This window comes from Manis javanica, chromosome 8 (genome assembly GCF_040802235.1).
Source record: "Manis javanica isolate MJ-LG chromosome 8, MJ_LKY, whole genome shotgun sequence".
NCBI classification, from domain to species: Eukaryota; Metazoa; Chordata; class Mammalia; order Pholidota; family Manidae; genus Manis; species Manis javanica.
Genome location: NC_133163.1, coordinates 20986005 through 21008264, shown reverse-complemented (window position 1 = coordinate 21008264; position 22260 = coordinate 20986005). Strand labels below are relative to the sequence as shown.

Here is a 22260-nt window from a genome sequence, read left to right as displayed (position 1 = left end):
AAGTTTCTTTCTTATGCACTGATACAACACTGAACATCACAGAATTATTAGATTTCTTGAAATTATTTTGCTACTGTAATATAGCATTCTAACAAATCTAGAACTCATGAAGAGAAATTAGAGAGTATTTCATTAGAACCAATTTTTAAACAAATATAAGTTTTTCTTGTAACATAACAAAATCTGATGTATCAAACTGGAGTACCTAATCATACTGGCCTACATCCAAACATGGACTATGTCTGATGTTATCATCAAGGAATGCCTAAATATTCTATCAGAGCCATTATTCTGAGAGTTATTTGGAATCAACAAAGGTATGTTCAAGGTTTTCTGTTATTCTTCTATATTTAGAAAGTTTTTCCTGTAAACATAGCTTAGGCTGAAGGTCAGCCTCTCTATACTGACATTAATACTTGGGATATTAATATACTGTATCTGTCAAATGTTACCCTGGGACAGAACATTTTGCTCAAAGTATTTTAAAAAGGTATTATCTATTTTTCTTCTAACCACTATTAGCCTTCACCATAATGTCTTTCCCTTAATTGCCAAAAAATGTTTTACATTAATTCATTTAGCAGCCTGCCTGAGGGTTTGTAGAACAACCTGTGCATGCCAACACAAAACCATCCCTAAATAAGACATGAGTGTGACAGGCTGCCCCAAGTGACAGCCTGGAAATCAGTACACTGTGCATCCCTCCTGCTCTTAAGTCCTTTCTTTAAGGCTATACCCACATCATCAATGCCGTCTCTGACCAAGGTGGAAAAGGCCTCAAAAATGTCTGAGATATAAAGCAATGTGGACATACTTCCTACTGAGCAACACTTACTTTCACAAAAGCCCCACTTTTCATCTGCTTTGTAGTCATAGGTTGTAGCACACCACAGTCTGCCATCTTCCCTTCCATCTGAGGTGCATTCATCATATTCCTTATCCAGGAACAGAAAAGGGAAGCGGCAGGGCTCACCATGAGCTGTGCCTTCAATAGCTGTCAAAGCTGGAAAGATAAGAAAAAAATCTAAACACAAACAGTGCCTATGGTATTTATGGATTTAATGCTTTCAATTTCAACTCTTGGAATTTGAAAATGAAGATGTATGATTTGTAATGAGGAACAGAAAAGAGCCAGCACCTATTTTGTTTAGGGACAACCTGAGAGCTGACTACCCAATCTAGTTCAGAATTTCTGAAGGTCTTGATATAAAAACCCTGGAATGTTAAAAGGCTACTGTGAAATCCCTGCCCAACAGGTGAGCAAAAAATAAGGCAAGTGCAATTGAATCAATTCCAATGCTCAGCACAACTCTCCTTTTTACTGCCTGAATGCTTGTAGGGAAAAATGGAAGTTCCATGGCCAGGATCCTCACTTGATAACCCCTGTATCTGTGTGATGAGGTAACACTTAGCCTACTGCGCAGGCACATGCTTGCATACCCACTGGCAATAAGCCTACTTACTGCCAGTATTGCTATAAAAAGAACTCATTTTATCAGAGTACTTACCATATGCACTAATGTACTTTCTTTACCATCCTCACGCTCTCACTAGACTTTGAGCTTGTTAAAGGTAGAGACTGTATCTCTGATTTGTTTACAAGTTCTTTCTGAGTATCTCCTAGGTGCTGGGAATTTTGCCAGGTGCTGGAAATGAGGCAGAGTGGAGGTTTCTGCTATACAGAACTTAATGCTTACTTAGTTAAGTATTACAAAGCAATACTTTCTAAAGCAAATTTGAATGTAGCAGCAGTCAAAAATGTGATCACAAAATGTGATCAATGTTATGGAAAGAAACCCTCCCCTGTCAGGAACTGAAGTGTACACTGAACCTCATGGCCATATTGGAGTCAGGGGTGGTTGAAATGCTGCAGGGTCAGGTGGAGAGAAGTACTGTGTAGACAGAGGGAACAGTGTGTGTTAAGAACCAAATGAAAGAGCAGGGCACATCAGAGAAAATAAAAAGCTCATCACACCATGAAGAGGTGTGCCCAAGTGGACAAGAAGAGAAGCTAAAGAAGCACAGAGAAGCCACACTAGGGAGGTCCTGACAAATCTTATTAGGGAGTTTGGACTTTGTCCTGAGAACAATGGAAACTCACTGAAGAGTTTTAAGTAAGTGTGGCATCTCATGCTCACCTTTTTTTAAGAGGGTAGACAATGGAATGGAGGAAAGATGGCTGGATACAAGGTGCCCAGTTTAAAGGCTGAGACAGGAGTCTAACTGAGAGGTAATGGTAGCAAGAAGTGGACAGTGGGATGAAAGAACTAGATGTACTCACCAGGTGGGAAGGTACCTATTTAGTAACAGACTAGATGTACAGATGAGAGGTGAGAGGAGTCACGGGAGGCTCCCAGGTATGAGGCTTTGGGAAGTGGGTAGATGGCTGTGCATACTGAGAGCACTAGAGGAGGAGTACGCTACTGGGTAGGGGTGAAATGAATCAGGAGACAAGTCAAGCTTTGGTACACCCTGCTACATTCAGGGTGGCTATAAAAAAACACCAAAGCAAGTGAAGATGTCTTCAGACATCTTTTCAATTGTAGCCAAAGAGAACGTTATCCAGTTTACAGGTACACCTGAAGCCAAGAGTATGTCAGAATGGCGAGTAAGGTGTATGAGAGGACCAGGGGCCAGGGCTAAGCCTAGAACTCTCAGAGTACATGTAGTCCCTCCACTGGTGGTTTTTACACGGAGAATTTAGGCAGCAGAGCCTAGTGTATGGGTTCTGGAGTCAGAACACCTGATTCAAACCCTACCACTTATTAACTGTGCACTTTGAGCAAATTATTTAATCTCTGTTCTAGATAACAACTTTATCTACAAATAGGGGTAATAGTCCTTGCTGCATAGTTACAAAGATGAACTGAAATACAAGTAAAGGACTCATGATGATGCCTGCCACTTAGGTAATAAGAGTTTGAGAGAGGGCAACTGCTAATGATTATTAAGGCACTCCTGCTATGAAAGGCTAGAACATGTGTGTTCTTTCTTTCCACTGTAAGGAAGAATACATAGTAAAATAATATTTTGAAAACTTTTCAGTGAGTTATGAAAGGCAAAAGAATTTTAAATGGTTTACTACCAGGTCATGTCATTTATCCTCCTGGCAATCACTGGCCAGAGGCAAATAACTTCTTCACCTTCAATCTGTCTGTGTTTTTAAGAAATAATCTTTAATGCGATGTATAAGCAAAGTACCCTTTAGCAACAATCTCAGAAGAGTCATTTCGACTACAGAATTTGAAAAAGGAACTGCTGTGCACTGCTGCTACATTCAAATTTGCTTTAGAAAGACAGTATCTGGAAACCTGCAGTTTGTAAACCTGACATTTCAAATTAAACAACATACAATGGTTTAAAAGAATATTTGATTTTTTTTCTATGATAATACAGATTTTTGTGTTAAAAACAAATAGTTTTGTCATAAAAATTGTAGTCTGCCAAAACTTACACTTTCTAAGTGGTTCAAAAATAAGAAAGAGCTCCTTTTCTGTGATGGAACTTTACAGGCACAAAGAAACTAGAAAAAACTTCGGGGGTTTTTGGCAACAAGTTTTTAATCTGCTGTTGATTGCACTAATTTAAGCAGGAAGACCCCCCAGGGTACACCTACTTCCTCAATTTAGTGAGACTCAATCTTGGCCAAAATAATGTGTTTATCAGTAAGCTACTACTATCTCTCAAAGCTATCTTAGTCAAGCAAAATCAGAATAGAGAAAAGGCTATTATTACCTTTAAGCCTGTTTTAAAAAGTGTTCCAAGAGTTACTGACTGGGTCTTGCTAGTTTCAAGTCAATTATCTCAAGTAGATACTCCCCACAATAGTGTTAATTTCAGTTAGTTTTCTTTCCATGGAGAAAAATTCTGGAAAAATTTCAAAGCTATCATTTTAAAAACCACCACAAAAACAGTACCCATTCTAAAAACAATGGTAATCACTGCTCTGGCATAATGCAGTTTATTGATTAGGCAATTTAAATTTATGGTAGCCAGCAATCTAATCTGACACGTAAAATGAAAGGGGAAAAAATGTGTCATGAAGTCAGTTCTGCACCTTCATGTAAAAATTCACACTTTTACATAAGGAACCATATTTGACTCTACAATAATGACATAGTATCATAATCTATTTAGACCTTGCTGGTAAAATACTTATGGTATTTGGGACCTTAAAATAATAAACGGACTGCTTTATATTTAGTAGTTTTGCATTTAAACTTTTAATTGCAAAGTCAGTTAAAATCATTCAAGAAAGGTAGAAACAAATAAACCCCCAAACCTGAAATCACTTAGTATTGGCCAGAGTATGGATAAATGGGAACTTCCATACAGTTGGTAGGAGTATAAATCAGTACACCTTAAAGAGGGCCATTCACTAATATACATTTGGATTTAAAAGCTCTGTACCATTAAATCCTGTTTTACCACTTCTAAGATTACTTATAGAAATGCTCACACAAGGATACAAAGAGATTTGTGCAAGAGAGTATTTGTGCATTATTATAATTTTTAAAACACAAAGCCAAAATAACTCAAAAGTCTATCAATAGGAGATGGGTTAAATCAACTTCAGTGCAGCCATTACACTGAAACTTGGACATCAACACACATGGGAGTAAACGTCAGTTAAGAGAGTAGTGGAGAGGGCACAGAGTATCAAAGGCTGAGTTCTGGGGAACCTATATTCTTGAAACTTACATTTCAAGAACACGCAGATTCCAAGGATCCAGCAGCCGAGTAAAGAAAGCATCTTCAGATGAGGGGTCAGCAAGATGAGACCAAGAACTGACCAAGTACCGAGCAACTAGAATGTGACTGGACAGGGGCAGAAGTAGTGGTCCAGAGGCAACCAGAGCCCTGCTGCTGTCAGGTCCGAAAGCAGGAAAAGAGGAAGTGAAATCAGTGACGCCAGACAACTCTCCCAAAGATGATGCTACACAGAGGAGTGAGTAGAGGATGGGATGGTTAATAGTAGAAGTGGGAGGGGGGTTTTGGTTTTTAAAATATAAGGTATTATAGCATGTTTGAACACTGATGGAAAGAATCCGAGAGAGAGAGAACAATATTAATGTGGCTAGAATGCTGCTACATGTAGAGTTAAATGTCCCAGAAATACCAACACTCATATCTTTTCCTCATTTTTAATGGTGAAATTAAAACCAAACCAAAAAAGGTCAATTTCTTGATCCATACAGATAAAGACAAGGGTTCTGGTTTTGCAAATTTTTAATTTTAAGAGCTTTTACACTGCTATTCAAGACTGATACTATATAAATTTAGGTGGGTGTTTTGTTAAGAAAACTATTTGATCATGCTGCTTGTTTGAAGTAGTACTTCCTAACACACACAGTAAATAGCATTTGAATTGATATATTTGTCAAAAACAGCTGAAACACAATTATTTAAGGTTAAAAAGCTATCAACCTCAACACAACTGTCATATAGTGTTCTTCAATTTTAGTCAATACCAAGATAAAAATTTAACCAACTGTCTTCAAAATCCCCAAAGTCCTAAGAACAAAGCTCCAATACAGTAAACCATACCTAAGATAAAACAGATGGTACAGGCCAAATAAAGAGGTATTTACAGTTGGCTGGGAAGTACAGAATAGTAGTCTCTTAGGGAAAATACCAATGGTGTGTAATTTGCTACAAGCAGATTGCTTTTACCCCAAGGTTGAGAATTGCTAACTACAGTTGAGAAATTAACCTATGTTAATGAAGGAAGGGAGGAAAGACAGATCGGCTGGCAGATTATATTAAGAAAGTATTGCTTTAAGGATTAAAATGTATTTTTTCAGAAGAAAAAGGAAGTCAGTCATGTGGAAAATAAACATTAAGACCAGAGTTCATATAAACTCTGTGAGAAAATCAAAGTTCCTAATTCTGAGAAATAACTAATCATTTTCAAGTGACAACAGAAGCAAGCACTGGCGCATGTGCCAGAAGAAAGTGACAAGGTTCCTGACACCTAGGTGGCATGCACTGTCAGAAACCATACTGCCTGACTGAAACTTGGAGGAAAACTGCTATTTCAGAACAGTAGGCTTTTCTACGTAACAGCTTTTAAAAATAGTTGTTGGAGTTTCAACAACGCCAGTGGGATGCTTTCTACAAGGATGGTCTCCTAAAGGAGTTTCCTTGCACAAATTATTTCCTGTCTAACTGACCAAATGAAAGAAACAACAAACAACAAGAGTAGCTTTTCATTACTCAGAACCTGTTGTGGGCAATGACCTATTTCCTTAGCCAACTCTCTTGTTTAATCTGATTACTAAATCAGGGTTTGTTTATTCCCTGACACCCACAAGCAAGTGACAGTGAAGTAGAAATGCCATCCTCTTTATCAATCAACTTGCTTACTTCAGAACCCTATTTTAAGTATAATTTAGTAAGTATAAACTAAGTTCCTTTTGTGCTGTTCTACATAGAGCAAGATGCTGGTTATTTGGTTTAATTTTTTTAAATTTAAGACTATAAGGATAATGTGTTTATTATCAAATAATAGGAAAATATACAAAGTTAAATAAAAAGCAGTCGCCTTTAGCTATCACTGCACATTTTTTTCTCCAAAGGTAATGACTGTTAATACAAAAGAAGTTAATTTTTCTTTTCACTTGAAAACATACAAACAAAAGGCTTCTCTTTCATATAAGGAATCTGACTGTTAATTTTGTATGTCAACTTGTATGGGCTATAGTGCCCAGATATTTGGTCAAACATTCTGGATGTTTCTGTGAAGATGTTTTTTTTGGGTGAGATTAACATTTAAATCAATAGACTTGGAGGAAAGCAGATAGTCCTTCATAATGTGGTGGGCAGGCCTCATTCAATCAATTGAAGGCTTAACAGAACCAAGACTGCACTTCCTGAACAAAAAGGAATTCTGCCAGCAGACAGCCTCTGGTTCTGCTTCTCTGGAGAACACTGACCAATAGAGGATCATACCAAGTGGATTATTTACAGTGTGACATTTTCATTTAACACTGACATTTTTCCAGATGGAAGACAGCAGATTATCTCACTATTCATTTTTAAACCCTTCCTCATCTTCTGTAGAGCTAGGGATGGCCAAGTGATAGTTTTGGCATCATACTCGCAATTTCTGGGGGAGGCTCCTGCTCTTCTGATGTAGACACCACCTTTTCTTGAGGACCTGGAGGTACAGCCACCACCAGGTATGACTGTATGGAACTACCTGTCTATGGAGTACTGGTTATGTGACTCATTAAACTTCCGCTTCTGTCATTAGATTTTCCAGTATTTGCCATAAAACACATTCTTTTAAAAAGAACTGTGTGTTCTATAATAGGGAGGAATATCACAGTGTAATCATTCCCCTCTTAAAGGCCATTTAATTTTTTCTAAACAAATGTTTACCTATGATGTGAAGAAAACAGTTAACACAACAGGCCTGACAGCTATCCCTTGAAAGGTGGGCCTTTGGCTGGCATGTGGGGACTTGATTTTTGAGAATGTTCCCAACACCCTAACTAACAGAAGTGACTCACTATGCCTAAACTGTTTATATGAAGTACGTGGTTTATGCCAAACATCAGTTTCCTTCTGGGAGCCTGCAATTCTGGTACATGTGAGGCAGAAACTGGTAAGATGAGTAATCTCCATTAAACACTCTGGGCACTAGGTCTCTAATGAGCTTCCTTGGAAGTTAACATTGCACATGTGTTGTCACAAGTCCTAGGGGAAATAAACGCATTCTATATGTACTTCCCTGAGGGAGGACCCTTGGAAACTTATACCTTGTTTCTGTTGGACTTTGCCACATGCTGATTTTGCTTTCTATCCTTCTACCATAGTAAGTCACAGCTGTGAGTACAACTATATGCTGAGTCTTCCCAGCAAATCATCTAATCTGGGGATGGTTTCTGGGACCCCCAATATCAGCTGGCACCAGAAGTGGGATTCAATAAAATAACCCTAACTCACTGAAATATGGTGAAAGAACTGCTTGGGAAAGGAAGGATAAGGAACAGGGTATGATGATTCCTTGGAGTCCAGGTTTACGGGGTCACTTGAGAGGTAAAAGTTACCTGTGGAATTTAAAATGAGAACTGCAACTCCAGGAGTGTAGGCTTGCTGGAGCCCCCAGCTACGCTGATTGTGCTGGCTAAGGTGATGCCTCTGGGTTTTTTCTTCTCCACGTAGGAGGAGAAAGGGTCCCCAAACTTCCAAAGGTGAACAGGCTAAAATTTTCAAGAGTTTACATTGCTTCCTCCTCCGACTGGGATAGGGGCCTTGCAGGTAGGAGGATCATGTCCCAGGGATGGAGCAAAATTTTAGATAAACCAGAAAAAAAGGAGGGACATAATACTCCAACAGTTTTTTCAGTCTAGCTGCCTCTGCACTGGCCTCCTCTACTATCATTCCTCCCCTGCATTCTAGCCTGGATCTTCCCTGGCAGCTGTTGTGTTAATACTGTAAATGCTGAATTTACTATTAAAGTAAATTTGCAATGAGAACAAAAGATATTGAAAAGTTTCTTTAGTGGCTTTGTATTGGTGGCTATCACATCTCTGTGTACGGTAAAAATTGACACAAAATGTTCAATGCCTATAATCTCATACATCCGAGAGGAATCATCCTGATCACAGGAAGCTGAAAAAAGAAAAGTGTTAGTGGGACACAACTTCCCTGCTTTTGCCACCAGTGGGTGGTTTGGAATTCAAACTCTTGAGTTAGAAACAGAACAAGTCTGTAAATAATGGGTTTGCTATGGGATATACAGATTTTTGCTTACTGGAGCCTCTAGAAAAAGGGAGGCAATAAGACAGTGATGTACAAAGGGACATGTACTCTTGGTGTTCTATAAGGCAGGTTTTTTTAGTTGGCTAATGAGTGCTTGTGAAAGTTGAGGCCTAACTGAGAGTCTAACATGCATATCTGTGAGTGGATCAGTATAGACTTGAGATTGACAAGACAAACTGGGTGTAGGAAAGCCTGGCCTCCCACTTGGACTTTCTGGCCCTGCAGATCTTGCCTTTGCTGCTGAAATATCAGTCTCTGGCTTCTTTTAAAATCCTGAATTCACAGATCCAAATTGCCTGGACTTGATTCTAAGCTAAAACCTGATATTGTCATGGTATACGCCTCTAGCCTCTGTGTGAGCTGTGCTGAACTGAAAGCAGACACAGGCTCGACAAACAGAACTCAGACTCTGTGACCTCTGCACGTTAGGCCACCTCTCTGGGGGGCCCTACGCTGTGAGGAAATCATGAATGCTTGGCTGGACTTTCTGGGTCACATACAAATGCCCAGAGGAAAGGGCTTGTTCTTTGATAGGAGGATCTGAAATCAAGCTGCTGACTAGCTGTATATTTCTTAGTAGACTGACTAAATTCTTAACCTGTGACTATTGTCCAAAGCTGCAGTTTGGGAGAGGGTACATCATAGGGACTGTGACTCTCTATTCAACTATGACAAGTCAAGCTGACTCCCAACTCCCTCTGGAGCACGTCTTATTGTGGTTGACTCCCTGTGTCAACCTCTTCTGATGAGTGGCCATTTGCCACATGGACAGATTACCTGACTCTGCTTCCCTCACCCGTGTCCTGCTGCACAATCTGATTATTTTATTTTTTTTATTTTAGTACAATTTATTTTAGTACAATCTGATTATTCAATGCAGCTGTCCTCAGAAAGGGGTCAGTCTTTTCTAGGCTGCTCGCTTGATAAAAGTAATCGGGGTGAAAAGGGTGGGAGGTTAAACCCAATTTGAAATCTGTTGAAAATTTGTCTTGACCAATTTTTGAACATGATGTCTTTCTGGTTCAGATGTATAAAAATGTTTTCCTGTTACGGTGTTTTGCCCTTCTTGTACACAACCCCTCCAGATGAAAGGTCCAAATGAGATGATTTAAAAAATGTACAATTACTGTAGCTGGGGGTGGGGGTGAGGGACGACACAGGAAAGGCAGTATATACAGAGAAGATAAGTAATGATTCTATAGCATCTTACTAGGCTGAGGGACAGTGACTGTAATGGCGTGTGCTGGGGGGACTTCATAATAGGGGGAGTCTAGTAACCATTATATTGTTTAAGTTATTGTACATTAATGATACCAAAATAAAAAAATAATGTAAAATTATGATTACTGAATGCAAACACTAATTTTGTTAACAACCATAGAAAATCAAAACTCCTGCACCTGCAGAAGCACAAGAGAGGGGAGAGGACACTTGATCTTTGCTTTTTGAAACTATTTTTGGAAGCTTCTTCCTTGTCCTAAAGGAAAACACCCTGCGCACCTCTCCAAGCTGTTGAGAGTGCTTTGGATTCAGACTGCTGAGCCTATGGTCATACTTGACAGTGCTGATTATGAGGCAGCAGGTGGCGGCCCAGGCCCTGCACTCCCCAGGCAGAAATCTCCAGATGCTGTCCATACTCATGAGGTGGATGGCCTGATGTCAGAGACAACAAAAGTGTTTGGAACTGACTAGCAGTCCCTCTGAAACCAAGGACTGAACTAAATTATTTGGACTGGACTGGGACCTAGGACGAGACCCCCACGGTGGGAGGCTACACCATCTGCCTAATGTATGTCCTGCTTTGAGTGTCCCAGTGAACTGAGGCTTAGGACCAGGTGAAAAAGGTTAACAAAGAAATTTAAGGATGAAACTACTAGGTTTTCTTAGACAGACCTTCTATGATTAATGGGATTTATTAATCCACTAAGTCCAGGAGCCACGAAGGACGTATGTGAAATCAGTACTGCAGGTCTCTGCTGTCTGGGTTTTACCGATAATAACTTTGCCAGCAACCAAGGGGGTCGATAGTGCAGAGAAGGGTTCACAGAGAGCGGGCCTCAATTCAACTTCTAACCTTGAAAAGGACTGCTTACAAGGTTGGTCCTTGGCTAGTGTCTGGAAATTTAACATTTTGGAAAGGTTCCCACTACCCTGCTATGAGTGACTCACTCAAACTATACAAACAGTATGGTTTATGCTGAACACCTGCTTCCTTCTGGGAGTCAGCAATTTTGGTACATGCTAGGCACAGAATGCCTATGTGACTCGCTCCATATGAAAACTCTGAGTATTAGACCTCTAATCAGTTTCTCTGGTGAACAACATTTCACATGTGTTGTCCCAACTTGTTGCTGGGGCAATGAAACGCATACTATGTGACTTCCACTGAAGAGGGGCACACTTAGAAGCTTACATCTGGTTTCCCTCAGACTTCACCCAATGCACTTTTCCCTGTGCTGATTTTGCTTTGTATTCTTTTACTGTAACAAATCACAGCTGTAAATACAACTATATGCTGAGTTCTGTGTCTTCCTAGAGAACCACTGAACCTGGGGGTGTGATCTTGGGGATCCCTGACGCAGCTGGGAGTAAGTGTGAAATGTTCAACAAACAGCACGAAGGCAAGCGTGGCTGGAGCCAATGTGAGTGAAGGAAGTGGCAGAGGATGAAGTCAGAGCCTTAGAAGCTTACATCTGGTTTCCCTCAGACTTCACCCAATGCACTTTTCCCTGTGCTGATTTTGCTTTATTCTGGATGTGACAGGAAGCCACTGGAGGCTTCTGAACAGGAAGGAGGATCAGTCTGGCTGCTGTTAGAGAACTGACCTCAGGGGTAAAGGGGAAAGCAGGGACACAAGACAGGAGGCTGCTACATACAGGACACTCCTCAATTACCCTTGGGTGGTTCAGGAACTGCTTCAGAAAGGAGAAACTTAAGTTTATCCTTAAGGTTGAGTAGAAATATGATAGACGGATTTGGGCAAGAGGGTGAGGAAGATTCCAAGCAGTGGAGAGAACTTGTACAAAGGTGCATGGTGTATTTGAAGAACAGTGACTGGTTTAGTATCTTTAAAAAAGTGTGCTAAGGGAGAGGTGCAAGGGATGAAGTCACAGGAGCCAGGTGGCAAGCCACACACAGGAGGCTTTGGGAATCAGGCCGAGGAGTACGCACTTCACATTACAGACAAATGGGGGGATAATGAAGGGATGTAAATAGGGGAGTCAAATTTGGGTTTTAGGAAGGTCAGTAAGGCAGAGACATGGATGAGAGGCTGACAAAGGAAGCAATTCTAGAAGTGATTGTCATATAATCCAATTCTAATGTAGTTGGGACTGTACACACACAAAGCCATGCATATGAAATTTATGTTACACAGAAGTACATAAACCTTTTCATGTATTATTAAAAACAAGTCCAAATGAAAAGGAAAAAACAAAGCAATTACTGAAAAACTAAACGAAAGCATGAATTTAAATGTTTAAAAGTTGTTGGTATAAACTCACAGAGAATTATTCAAGTGATTTTAAAACACTGTATTACAAGTCTCTAGTAAAATATATACTAGGAACAACAAAACCATAAAGAAATCTTAAATTGCATCCCATGGTTCTGTTAAGGGTGCACTAAAATTACACACACACACATATATGTATGTATGTTATATGCAATATATCAGGATAAAGCGATATAACGTTAACGTTGTGATGTATCAAGATTAGGTACCAATATTTTCAACATCAGGGAAAGGAGGCCCAAACATAAAAGGAAGAAGCAAAAAACCCTGATGGGTGGAAATGACCATCAGCAGACCTACAATTCATTCCTTCCTTTCAGGGCCCCAGAAAAGGAGGGACATCATCAAATCATCTTAGAAACATGCCATCAAGAGACCTTCTGGTGAACACACTGAAGGTATTTACTACTAGGACAGCCCTTATTTATGGACTGCATTAGTCGATGGACTTGGTCTGTCCAGACTGCTCACCTGGGACGTACATATTTATGAGGCATGCCTTCCTAGAAAATATCACATAAACTGTATAGTTATCAGAGAATAAACTGGAGCTGTTTCATACCAGAAATAGCTCCCTTTTGTGGAAGTGACACTCCATATGCATCACTTAGAGGCCTTGAATGTTATAATCTGGGCCAGAATGCATCCTAGTGGAGGCAAGAGAAGACTTAGGAGCAGCAGCTCTGGAAGGCACAGACTTCCCCACACTCGGCCTGAGTCTTCTGAGAATCATATCTTTGAAAATATTAGTCAAGCTTGGTACTGGGTAAGATCTCTAACTCTTCTGAGTCTAATTTGTCAATCTGATCCTCTGTGTTATCTTACCTGTACCAGTTAATTTGAACAGAAATAGTCAGTATGAATGATACATTTCCTAACCCTAGCCCCCAATATGCCTATTAGTAATGTAGACTCAGTTTGATATGTACCCCCAGTACCTAGAAAATGTTCAGGATAAACTGTTAAGTGCAAAATGCAGGCTATAAAATAGTATATACATTTTAGCCCAATTTAGTCTTTTTAAAACCATACATCTAGAAAAAAGACTGAAAGAGTATTCTCCAAGATGTTATTAACTGTTTTTCTTGTTGATGGGATTAAGGTACTTTCAATTCTTTAAAAATGATTTAATATATATGAATGTGGAGTATTTGTAATAAAAAATTTGTATTTTTAAAAGGTAGTATCTGCATTAATTCCCAAGAGTGACTAATAATAGAATAATAAGTGGGTATAGTGGTGATCTTTGAAATAATAAATTAAATGGCAGAGGGGTGGTGGGACAGGGTAGAGTGGGCACATTAATCATAACTCTTAAAAGGATAGTATTTAGCACACTCTATTGTGAGAAAGATTAAGTTTAAATTTAAAAATAGAGGGTATCAATAAGGTAAAAGTTAGAAGAGGATTAAAGTTTACATAAGCTTCAATTAGAGAGGGATAAGCACCTAAATCAAATTACCTAGGATGATTGGAAAAGTTGTAGTAAAAACCTTAACACAATCCTGAAAATAACTGAAGCAGCATGTTACACAACCCTTCCTGAGTTTATATTCTGTATACCACTGACAGATTATTATCTAATGGAATCCAAAAAGAAATATTAGAATATTAATAGAATACAAAAGCAATTCTGACTTTCAAATTCAGCTTATGTAACTTGGGTCAAATCTGTTAAGTAACTTTGATAAAACACAATCTAGAAAACCCTGTAAAACTACATTCTGTATGTTATATGTGGCTAATAATCAGAAAAACCAGACTTCTTAGTACCTTTCTACAATAGATTTAAAATATCAGTTGTCCACTTCCTAAATCAGGCAAAAGCAAAGAAAATGTCCAGACTACCTGGTTTCTGTACTTTTGTTGGTTCTTCATAGTCCTTGTTTTCTGCATTTGGAGATTCTAGAAAGCTGATTTCTTCAGTGACACTTTCCCCTTCTTGGCTCCTGAAGCTGTCTTCTTCTTGAATAGGTGATTCTAATTCTGATTCTTCTGAATCAAGGAATATCTGACCAGCCACTACTCTGCCTGTTGTGCCATGGTCCTTTACAGACTCATCCGATGGCAAAGAAGTCTGAGAATACAAAGTATTTTTAATTTTCAATAGTAGCAAGGCTCCCTCCAACCAAATCTGACCATTACTTTTACTAATCCAGATAGACCTTCAGTTCCATGACTGAGACCTACTGTAGAATTTGGTATGTGCTTGTCAATGCCTTCATCACCTTTCTAACCCTGACTCTTCAAATTTCAACATAAATGTTACTTTCCCCAAGAAGCCTTCCTTAATTTCCAAAGTTCGGTTTAAGGTTTTCCCCTACACCCTCTCCCAACATATCTTATACTTCCCCTTATGATAGACCTACACTGTAACTTCCTGTTTCTTATCTATATTCCCTCTAATCTAGGGATCAGCGATCATAACTGATTGGCCTCCTTGGATACATAACGATCAATCTTATTCATTCAAGCAGCCAGTTTAAGCGCATTGACTCAACTGATTTTTTTCTATTTTTAAAATTTATTCTGTGACCCCAAAACTGTGCCTTCATAACTAATGTGAATTTTCTGCCAACAGTAAAAGTAATTTTTAAGCTACGGTTTAATTGCCTATGGCCTTCCTTGGTCTTTGAGGATATTTTTTTTAACAATTGGGTAATTCTATTATGGAATTAAACTGTTAACAGTGAAAATTTAGAGTTATCAGGTTGAACCTCTTCTGACTCCACCTTTTGCATGAATGAATTTCCCCTGTTTTGCAGCCCCATAAGGTGGGCTTGAACCTTCTTCGAACAATACAACTTCTTTTTAATCTTGCCTTTTGGAGTAACAAATTATAAGACATTTGGATCACTGTTGATTCCCTTCTTCTTCACTTCCCCTTCTTCCATTTCTATTCCTATCCCTTGGGCCTTGCTCAGTGTTGTTTATTCTGATCATCATCCTTGTTGCCCTTTGGGCCATAGCACCCAGAAGTGAACAGGCTCTGGTGGAAATGAACTCAACAGATTTTTAAAAATCAATGTAAGTGTAAACAAAAGGCAGGGGTGTTAAGACTTCAAAATTAAAAACTACAAAGTAAAATAACAGTAATACAATCAATCTCTCAGGCAGTAGAAATGCTGAATATTGGGTTTAATTTCAACTTGAATGTGTTGTGTATGTGTACCCAAGAGCTTTAAGGTTGTAACATTTTTACTTAATGGAAATATTTACTATTCTCTCTCTTGCAGGTTATCCTCCCCCATCACACACAGAAGAACTAGAAACTAATATTGATACCAGCTATTTTTTTTTACATCCAATTCTGTTATTCAGAAGACACAGATTTTATACCCTAACATACATAATTTATGCTTTTAAATTGGGCACCAAATACTAGTCAATGCAAATTTTAGTACATACCTTGGAATCTAAGGATTCATCCTGACCTCCTTCCTCATCTGTAAGACATTTTAAGACATTTTAAGTCATCTTTTCTTGTTGGGAAATTACATATATCAAAAGAAAGTATTGATAAGTACAACAAATAATGAGACATAGGATAAATAAATCCACAATTATCTAAAAATTGGTTCAGCTACTGTTCAGAAAAGAGTAAATGAAAGGGAAAAAAGGGGTTGGATGGGTAGCTTTTCCTCTTCTCCAGCAAGACATTAGCTTCCCGTTACACAGAAGGATGAGCAATCACCGCCGCTGCCACCACCACCACCACCAAAAAAACATTTCTTCGATTATCATCTCATTCTTCTGTATGGATTTAGTCTACTATTGAGAATGAGTTACTACATTTATAAAGATAAATCTGATTTTGTGCTTCAGGATTCCACCTATTCTTTTCCTCTGATCAGAATCTGGAGTTGAACTAGTTTATTTTACTGCTGATAAGCATTTTATTGCTTGCTAGGACTACTAAAGATGGACACTAAGAATTATTATTTTACAGCAGTTGGAAGATTAAGATACTGTGTTCTACTTTACTGAAGAGATAATCAGATATAGGTAAAAAGTAGCACCATGCTATCATATATTCACTCACATGGGATTTATTAAGAAATCAGTATCTTATCTTAGATAAACAATGAACCCAGCTACTACTTACACCTTTCTTCCAATTCATATCAGCTGCTTTAGCTTTGTCTGATTACATTAATTTTCATTCTATTATTCATTCTGGCTGCTTGTTATTCTTTTTCCTACTTTTCTATGAACAAATTCAACAACCCAGTGACCATATGCGTATGTTTGATCTTTGTATTCCTGGTCAGTTAAAAAAACAACTGTCAGATGAACTCTTAAGTTTTTTTCTTACTCTTTAACTGATTTTAGCTGATTTTATCTAGGAGTGAGCTTCACTATTTATTGCCTGTTCTATAAGATATATGAAAAATTAGTAGACAAAATGCTAAAAACATGTAATATTTCACTAGAAAATTTGTTATGGTTGCTATTAATCTTTTGTTCACATTATATCTTTAATATTATTTGTAACTTGTGCCTCTTCAAAGTATAACAAAAACATTTTATCATTTGTATAATCAAAGTACTGAGCTAACTTTAAGTGTAACTCATGTAGAAAACACATAACTTTATTTCACTGTGCTTGCTCCTTTTGAATATTTGAAAAAAACAGTGTACTAGTGAAGCTTGCTGTATATGAAAGTGTATCAATTCAAAGAAACCTTATGTTATGGCTACTTTAGCATTCACTACTTTGTTTCTGGAGGGTGGGGAAGAGACAAGTATAGCATTTATTAGTTCCATAACAGCCATAACATTAAGGTAGTAATGTCAATTAATTAACAATCATCCTTCATGCCAGCTTCTTCACAAGTAATATCCAAAGCCCAAGTTCTAACATACAATCCACATTCCACTCTCAGCAAATCTTTGGATAAATGAAAAAAATTCATCTGTATTATATGTCAAAATTGTATGTGTAGATGTATGGGATTAATCACAAACATTAGCTAATGTATCAAAAGCAGACATTAAATGTGAAAATTTTTACAGTATATCCCAAAAAACTGAAACTTCAGATTGGTTGCAACTCTTAAATCACTAATCACTAAATCCCTTCTCACAATAGGTCATATATGTAGTTAATAAGTAATATAGATGCTTATAAATACATTTCAAGACATACCTTGGAGACATGACAAACTGTTGGGTATCAGAATAGCAAAACGTGTTTTTGAACTCCCAAGAGGCATGAGAACTTGTGACATCAGGGTTATTTCATGTGAATTGCATCATGCTTCTCTCTCCCTTCCCTTCACAAACTAGGAATATATACTGAGGTTACTATGAAATAAGAGAATTCTTTCTCATTTACTAAACTGGGAAAGCCTACTCCAGATGGTAGTCTTAAAGCATAAGCTATTTTCTCTTTCAAACTGATACAGCTATTCACATAACAACAGTTTTAAGGGAATTACTTTTAACCTAGAAACTTCTGATATGTAGTAGTCAGGTAAAGAATAAAGACAGTGATGCTACACATAAATTAGAAGAAAATAGTAATGTTTCCATCAGAACACATGAAGCACAAGAAAAATGCAAAAGGATTCAGTGTGGAGTTATGAATTTCTCCTGCAATGGGATCACATCCAAAATACAATGTTTTATATTACTTTAGTAACCATACACTTTCCTTTGAAATTATCATTTTATTATTATCAATTATCACTTTGTTATATCAGCTAATAAACTGCAAAGTACCAGGGGTATTCTTTCAGTGAAAAATGATCATTATAAATTCATTTCCCTACTTGTCATGTAAATTAAGCAGACTAATAACACCTTAAAAGCACAGCAAGTCTTAAGAGTTTAATGAAAAGAGACCAGACATCCTGTCTTCTGCTTTGCTATTAAATCTGTATAGATCCTAAGATACTTCTGATTCTTAATTACTCCAAATCCAAGGCCTGGAGAATGTCACCCATGTGGTTCAGTATGGCAACCTTGCTCAGCCTCCTTTTCCTCAATGTATCAGAAGGGAATAATGCCATCTGCCCTGTTGACTCACAATAATGTTTTAAGGAACAAAACAACAGTGAAATTAAACATCCTCTGCAATCTAAAAGTCTACTCTTTGAATCTATGTTATTAATATAACTATTACCTGAAGTACCTAGCAATGGACCACACTTAAAGACTCTGTAACACTGTTCGGCATCAAGAAAAAAAGAGAACCATTTGTCTCTTGCTGCCTAAACTACGAAAACATGTATTTCTAAGTTAGAAAAATCATAGCATTTTTCATTATTATCTTGAGAAAACAAAGGAGAAATGTATTTTTAATCTCTTCCTTATAAATTTATTTATTCATAGGAAAAACATGCCTAATAACGAGTATATTTTTACATGCCTCTGATATAAGAGATTAGCTATTAACAGTGATAGGATGAAGATTCCCTTTGTTAGCTCATATTCTACCTGGTAATAAATGCACCTTTGCCCTGGATAATCACTAATATTCACACCTTAAGTCAACATGCAATTATGATCAAAACCTTAATTCTAAATAGAAGCAAATCTTTAAATCCAAACTAAAAATGAGGCTGACATCTAAGTAAGCAATTTAAGGAATAAAAAAGTCAGCTGAAAATCCATGCACTCAATTTTAAAGCTTTATCTCACTTAAGTGTTTTATGATATTCACTCTTCATATGAGAACAGTGTTGCTTTTACTTCCTGTCAGCATGCACATCTACATTGTTTCAGTTCTGGCTAAGATTTTTGCCTCTACCAGAGAAGTGTTTTCATACAGTTTAACTATGTGAAAATCAGAGCAGATCTTTCTTGAACCTAATCCTCAGCTTACATCAACACAGCCCAAAGACTTAACACTTCGGTATTAACAGTCTTAGAACCTCCTGATAATCCAACTGTTGATTAAATGACTTCTTCAAGTATCATTTCCACTGACATGAAGTTCTAAGGATATGAAATCTAGTCAAAGGAAGATGGAATGTTTGTATGCTTTAATTTTCTTTACATTTTGCAAACTGAATTCAGAGGGATATATGCTATGTTCTTTAACTAGCAGTTCTTAGACTTTACATTTTCAACAAACCCCTAAGAGGAATTCTGATGCAGGTGGCCCATGGTCCATCAGGTACTCTACCAATTATACTCAATAGTTTCACTTCACTCCTCCTTTGATCAAGTACTGCTAGCAGTGCTTCAAGAGTTTTTAGTTTTAGATTTGTTCATGAATGCAAACCATCACTGAAGGTGTGGGAGGAGGGGCAAACCTCAAAGCATATTGGTAGTAAAGTAACTAGCATGTGTTTATTGCCTTTGAAATGGTATCTCAAATCACGTTATGGATAGAATGTAAGGTTTAGACCTCTTATTTTAGAAACAGAATGACGTTATGGCATTAACTTACAACTAGGACAGATAATTTGGGGATTCAAATAACCATCTGGGAAATTTTCTGTTGGAAAAAAAAGGAATTGACATTTATACTCTGCCTTGTTCCAAAAAAACTTAAAGCCACAGAACAGCTGTCTTGTTAACTGAAACTGATTAAAATTCAAAAGCTTTATTGTACTAATTGTTTCTTTACCAACACTTAGAAACACTAAGTGCTTCTTATCAACACTCTCAAAACAGAAGTTTTCAGATGTAGGCAGATTAAACTATTAAAACAAGAAAAAAATAATAATTTCAGAACAAAAATAAGAGCTAATCAATTCAAAAGCACATGAATTTCTACATCCATACAGAAAGTTAAAGCCAGTTGCTACCATCTACAGGGATCAAGATTTTCTGAAAAATCTTAAAAGCACTGTCCACAAAACACGGGGCAACTCAGAAACAGTGTGACAGAGGTAAACACCACTTTCTCAGGAATATGTCTTTAAAAGGGGCAGGGAGTGGACACAATCACATCAAAAGTCTTCATTTGTAAATACACAGAGAGACTAGGGACCACCTCAGTACTAAGCAAACCCACTAAACCACTATCAATATTCTGGTTTTGACGGACTTAGCTCTGCTACGGGACGGCCCCAGGGGTGTGAATTACTTAATTTACAAATCCCAAACACATAATCCACAGGAGAGTCGAGGAAGCTCCAGTAGGGCTCAGGTGTCCCTCTGAGTCTAAGTCAGCTGCTGGGATTCATTCCGACGGAGGCAACTCCTCATTCGTGGGGAGTCGTGTAAAGTTTGTTAAGTGAAGATAGGTGTGGGCAGGGTGACCGCCCCTTCTTTTCCTCCCTCGAGCTTCCCACACACCCACTCTAGCCCAGGCCACCCGAAACCCAGGGAATGACAGCGAGCGCCAGGTAGTGCGGGGTGTGACAGAGCGCGGAGTCCCCAGCCGGGGCTCCCACGGCCCTGCCCGGGCTGGAGGCCGGGGGGCGGTGGCTCCGGGCCTCCAGTCCGAGGGGGTGGATACTGACCCGACGACGCCGAGGCCGAGCCCAGCAGCAGCACACAGAGTAGCAGCGTCAGCCCGACCCAGACCCGCATCCTGCTCTCGGGGCGGCTGCCACCCCCTGGAGCTGTCGCTTTCGCCTCCACCGCCTCCACCACCGCCACCACCGACTCGGCCGCCGCCGCCGCCTCGCGGGTGCTCTTCCTGCTCTTGTTGCCTTTCCCCGCCCCTTCCCAAGCCTCCCTGCCCTAGCATGCAGCCAATCCCCTCCCGCCGCTCCGGCTTCCCGCCCAATCGCTGCTGTCTTCCCGCCCATCTTCTTACTCCGCCCCCCGGGTCACGTACTGGCCAATCTTATACCAGGCTCCCACACGGGCTTTCCTGGTTGGACCACGGCCTCACCGACATGGCCCCTGCTAATTGGTAGATTCTGGGCTCAACCACCACGGAATCAGAGCGTGGGTCCAGGGCCGGTGGGGGGGGAAAAAAAAAAAAAAAAAAAGATAGCCACCCAGGACTATAAATCCCACAATGCCCTTCATGGGACTTTCTCGGTATGTGCTCTTGGGGAACGTAGTCCGTCGTGGGGCAGTATTTAAAAGTGCAGGTGGCTGTTGAAGTTGAGAAAGCTTAGCTAACACCTGGGCCCGACACTGACTCAAGGTCATGAACCCATAGGCTTTTTTAAAAAGCCAGAGTAAATATCAAGTAACATATTATAAGGTAAGAGTTTGTGGTATGTTAAGTCCTCTTCCTCTTTTATTTCTAAAATTTGAGTTGAACATAGTGATATCAGCATGACGAAAAAGACAACAGCTAGACTGAATTCGAGTTTTTTTTCTTAACTTAAATAAAACGGTACCATATATACGGAAACAAGGGAGGAACCCACCAACCGTCCTCCTTTCTGCAACAAAAGGAAATAAACTCTACCCAGTGCAGATCAATTCAATTCATTTTTACAAGGACCACCACATAATCCTTTGGAAGACATGCCAACAGCCTTTGCAAAACCCTTCCAAACGCTTCTCCTCATCCTTAGCTTTTTGTAAATTGTATTATTCTCTTCATCACTGACTAGGTTCAGGAGGCTAGATTATGTATTTGGAAGTAAAGGTGACAGTGATTGTGTTGCAGATACAGAAATAGTCTTGCTTATTAAGTACCAAGTCCAGGCATGTTCCAAATAGTCTTGCTTATTAAGTACCAAGACCAAGCATTTTCCCAATGGATACGAGAGCAGTGACTCAGAGGTTCCTGTCCCTTCATCAAACTGTGTCATTCTGGCTTTCCAGCATCCACCCACAGTCAGCTCTTAGACCTGGAACCTAAGCAATTTGAGTTCAGGGTTTTGGAAAAGCCCACACTGGCCATGAATCTTGTTATCCCTGAGCATCTGTCTTCTGTCTTCTTTGATAGAGGGTACTCTACTCTTTTCCCGGTAGAGGATAAAACACTAACTGCTTTTCCACATTCACAGTGGAGGCAGGTAAAGGAAAAATATTGTCCCATGAAAGTTTTCTTTTCTACTATTCCCTCCTCGGCACTCCCTCTATTTCTAATGATGTTTCCTCAGAGTTCT

At 38.9% G+C, this 22260-nt stretch overlaps 1 protein-coding gene across 1 annotated transcript in view; it reads right to left on the bottom strand.

Annotated features, from left to right (window-relative positions):
* Positions 1-20881, bottom strand: part of SEL1L (SEL1L adaptor subunit of SYVN1 ubiquitin ligase) — a 62996-nt gene extending 42115 nt beyond the window's left edge. Inside the window, exons 1-4 of the mRNA XM_037017726.2 lie at positions 20704-20881; positions 15692-15729; positions 14132-14360; positions 836-1003 (exon numbers count right to left, since the gene is read on the bottom strand). Of these exons, the coding sequence (XP_036873621.2) occupies positions 836-1003; positions 14132-14360; positions 15692-15729; positions 20704-20773 (505 nt within the window). The 5' untranslated portion in view covers positions 20774-20881. The remainder of the gene's footprint in view (positions 1-835; positions 1004-14131; positions 14361-15691; positions 15730-20703) is intronic.
* Positions 20882-22260: the final 1379 nt, after the last annotated feature.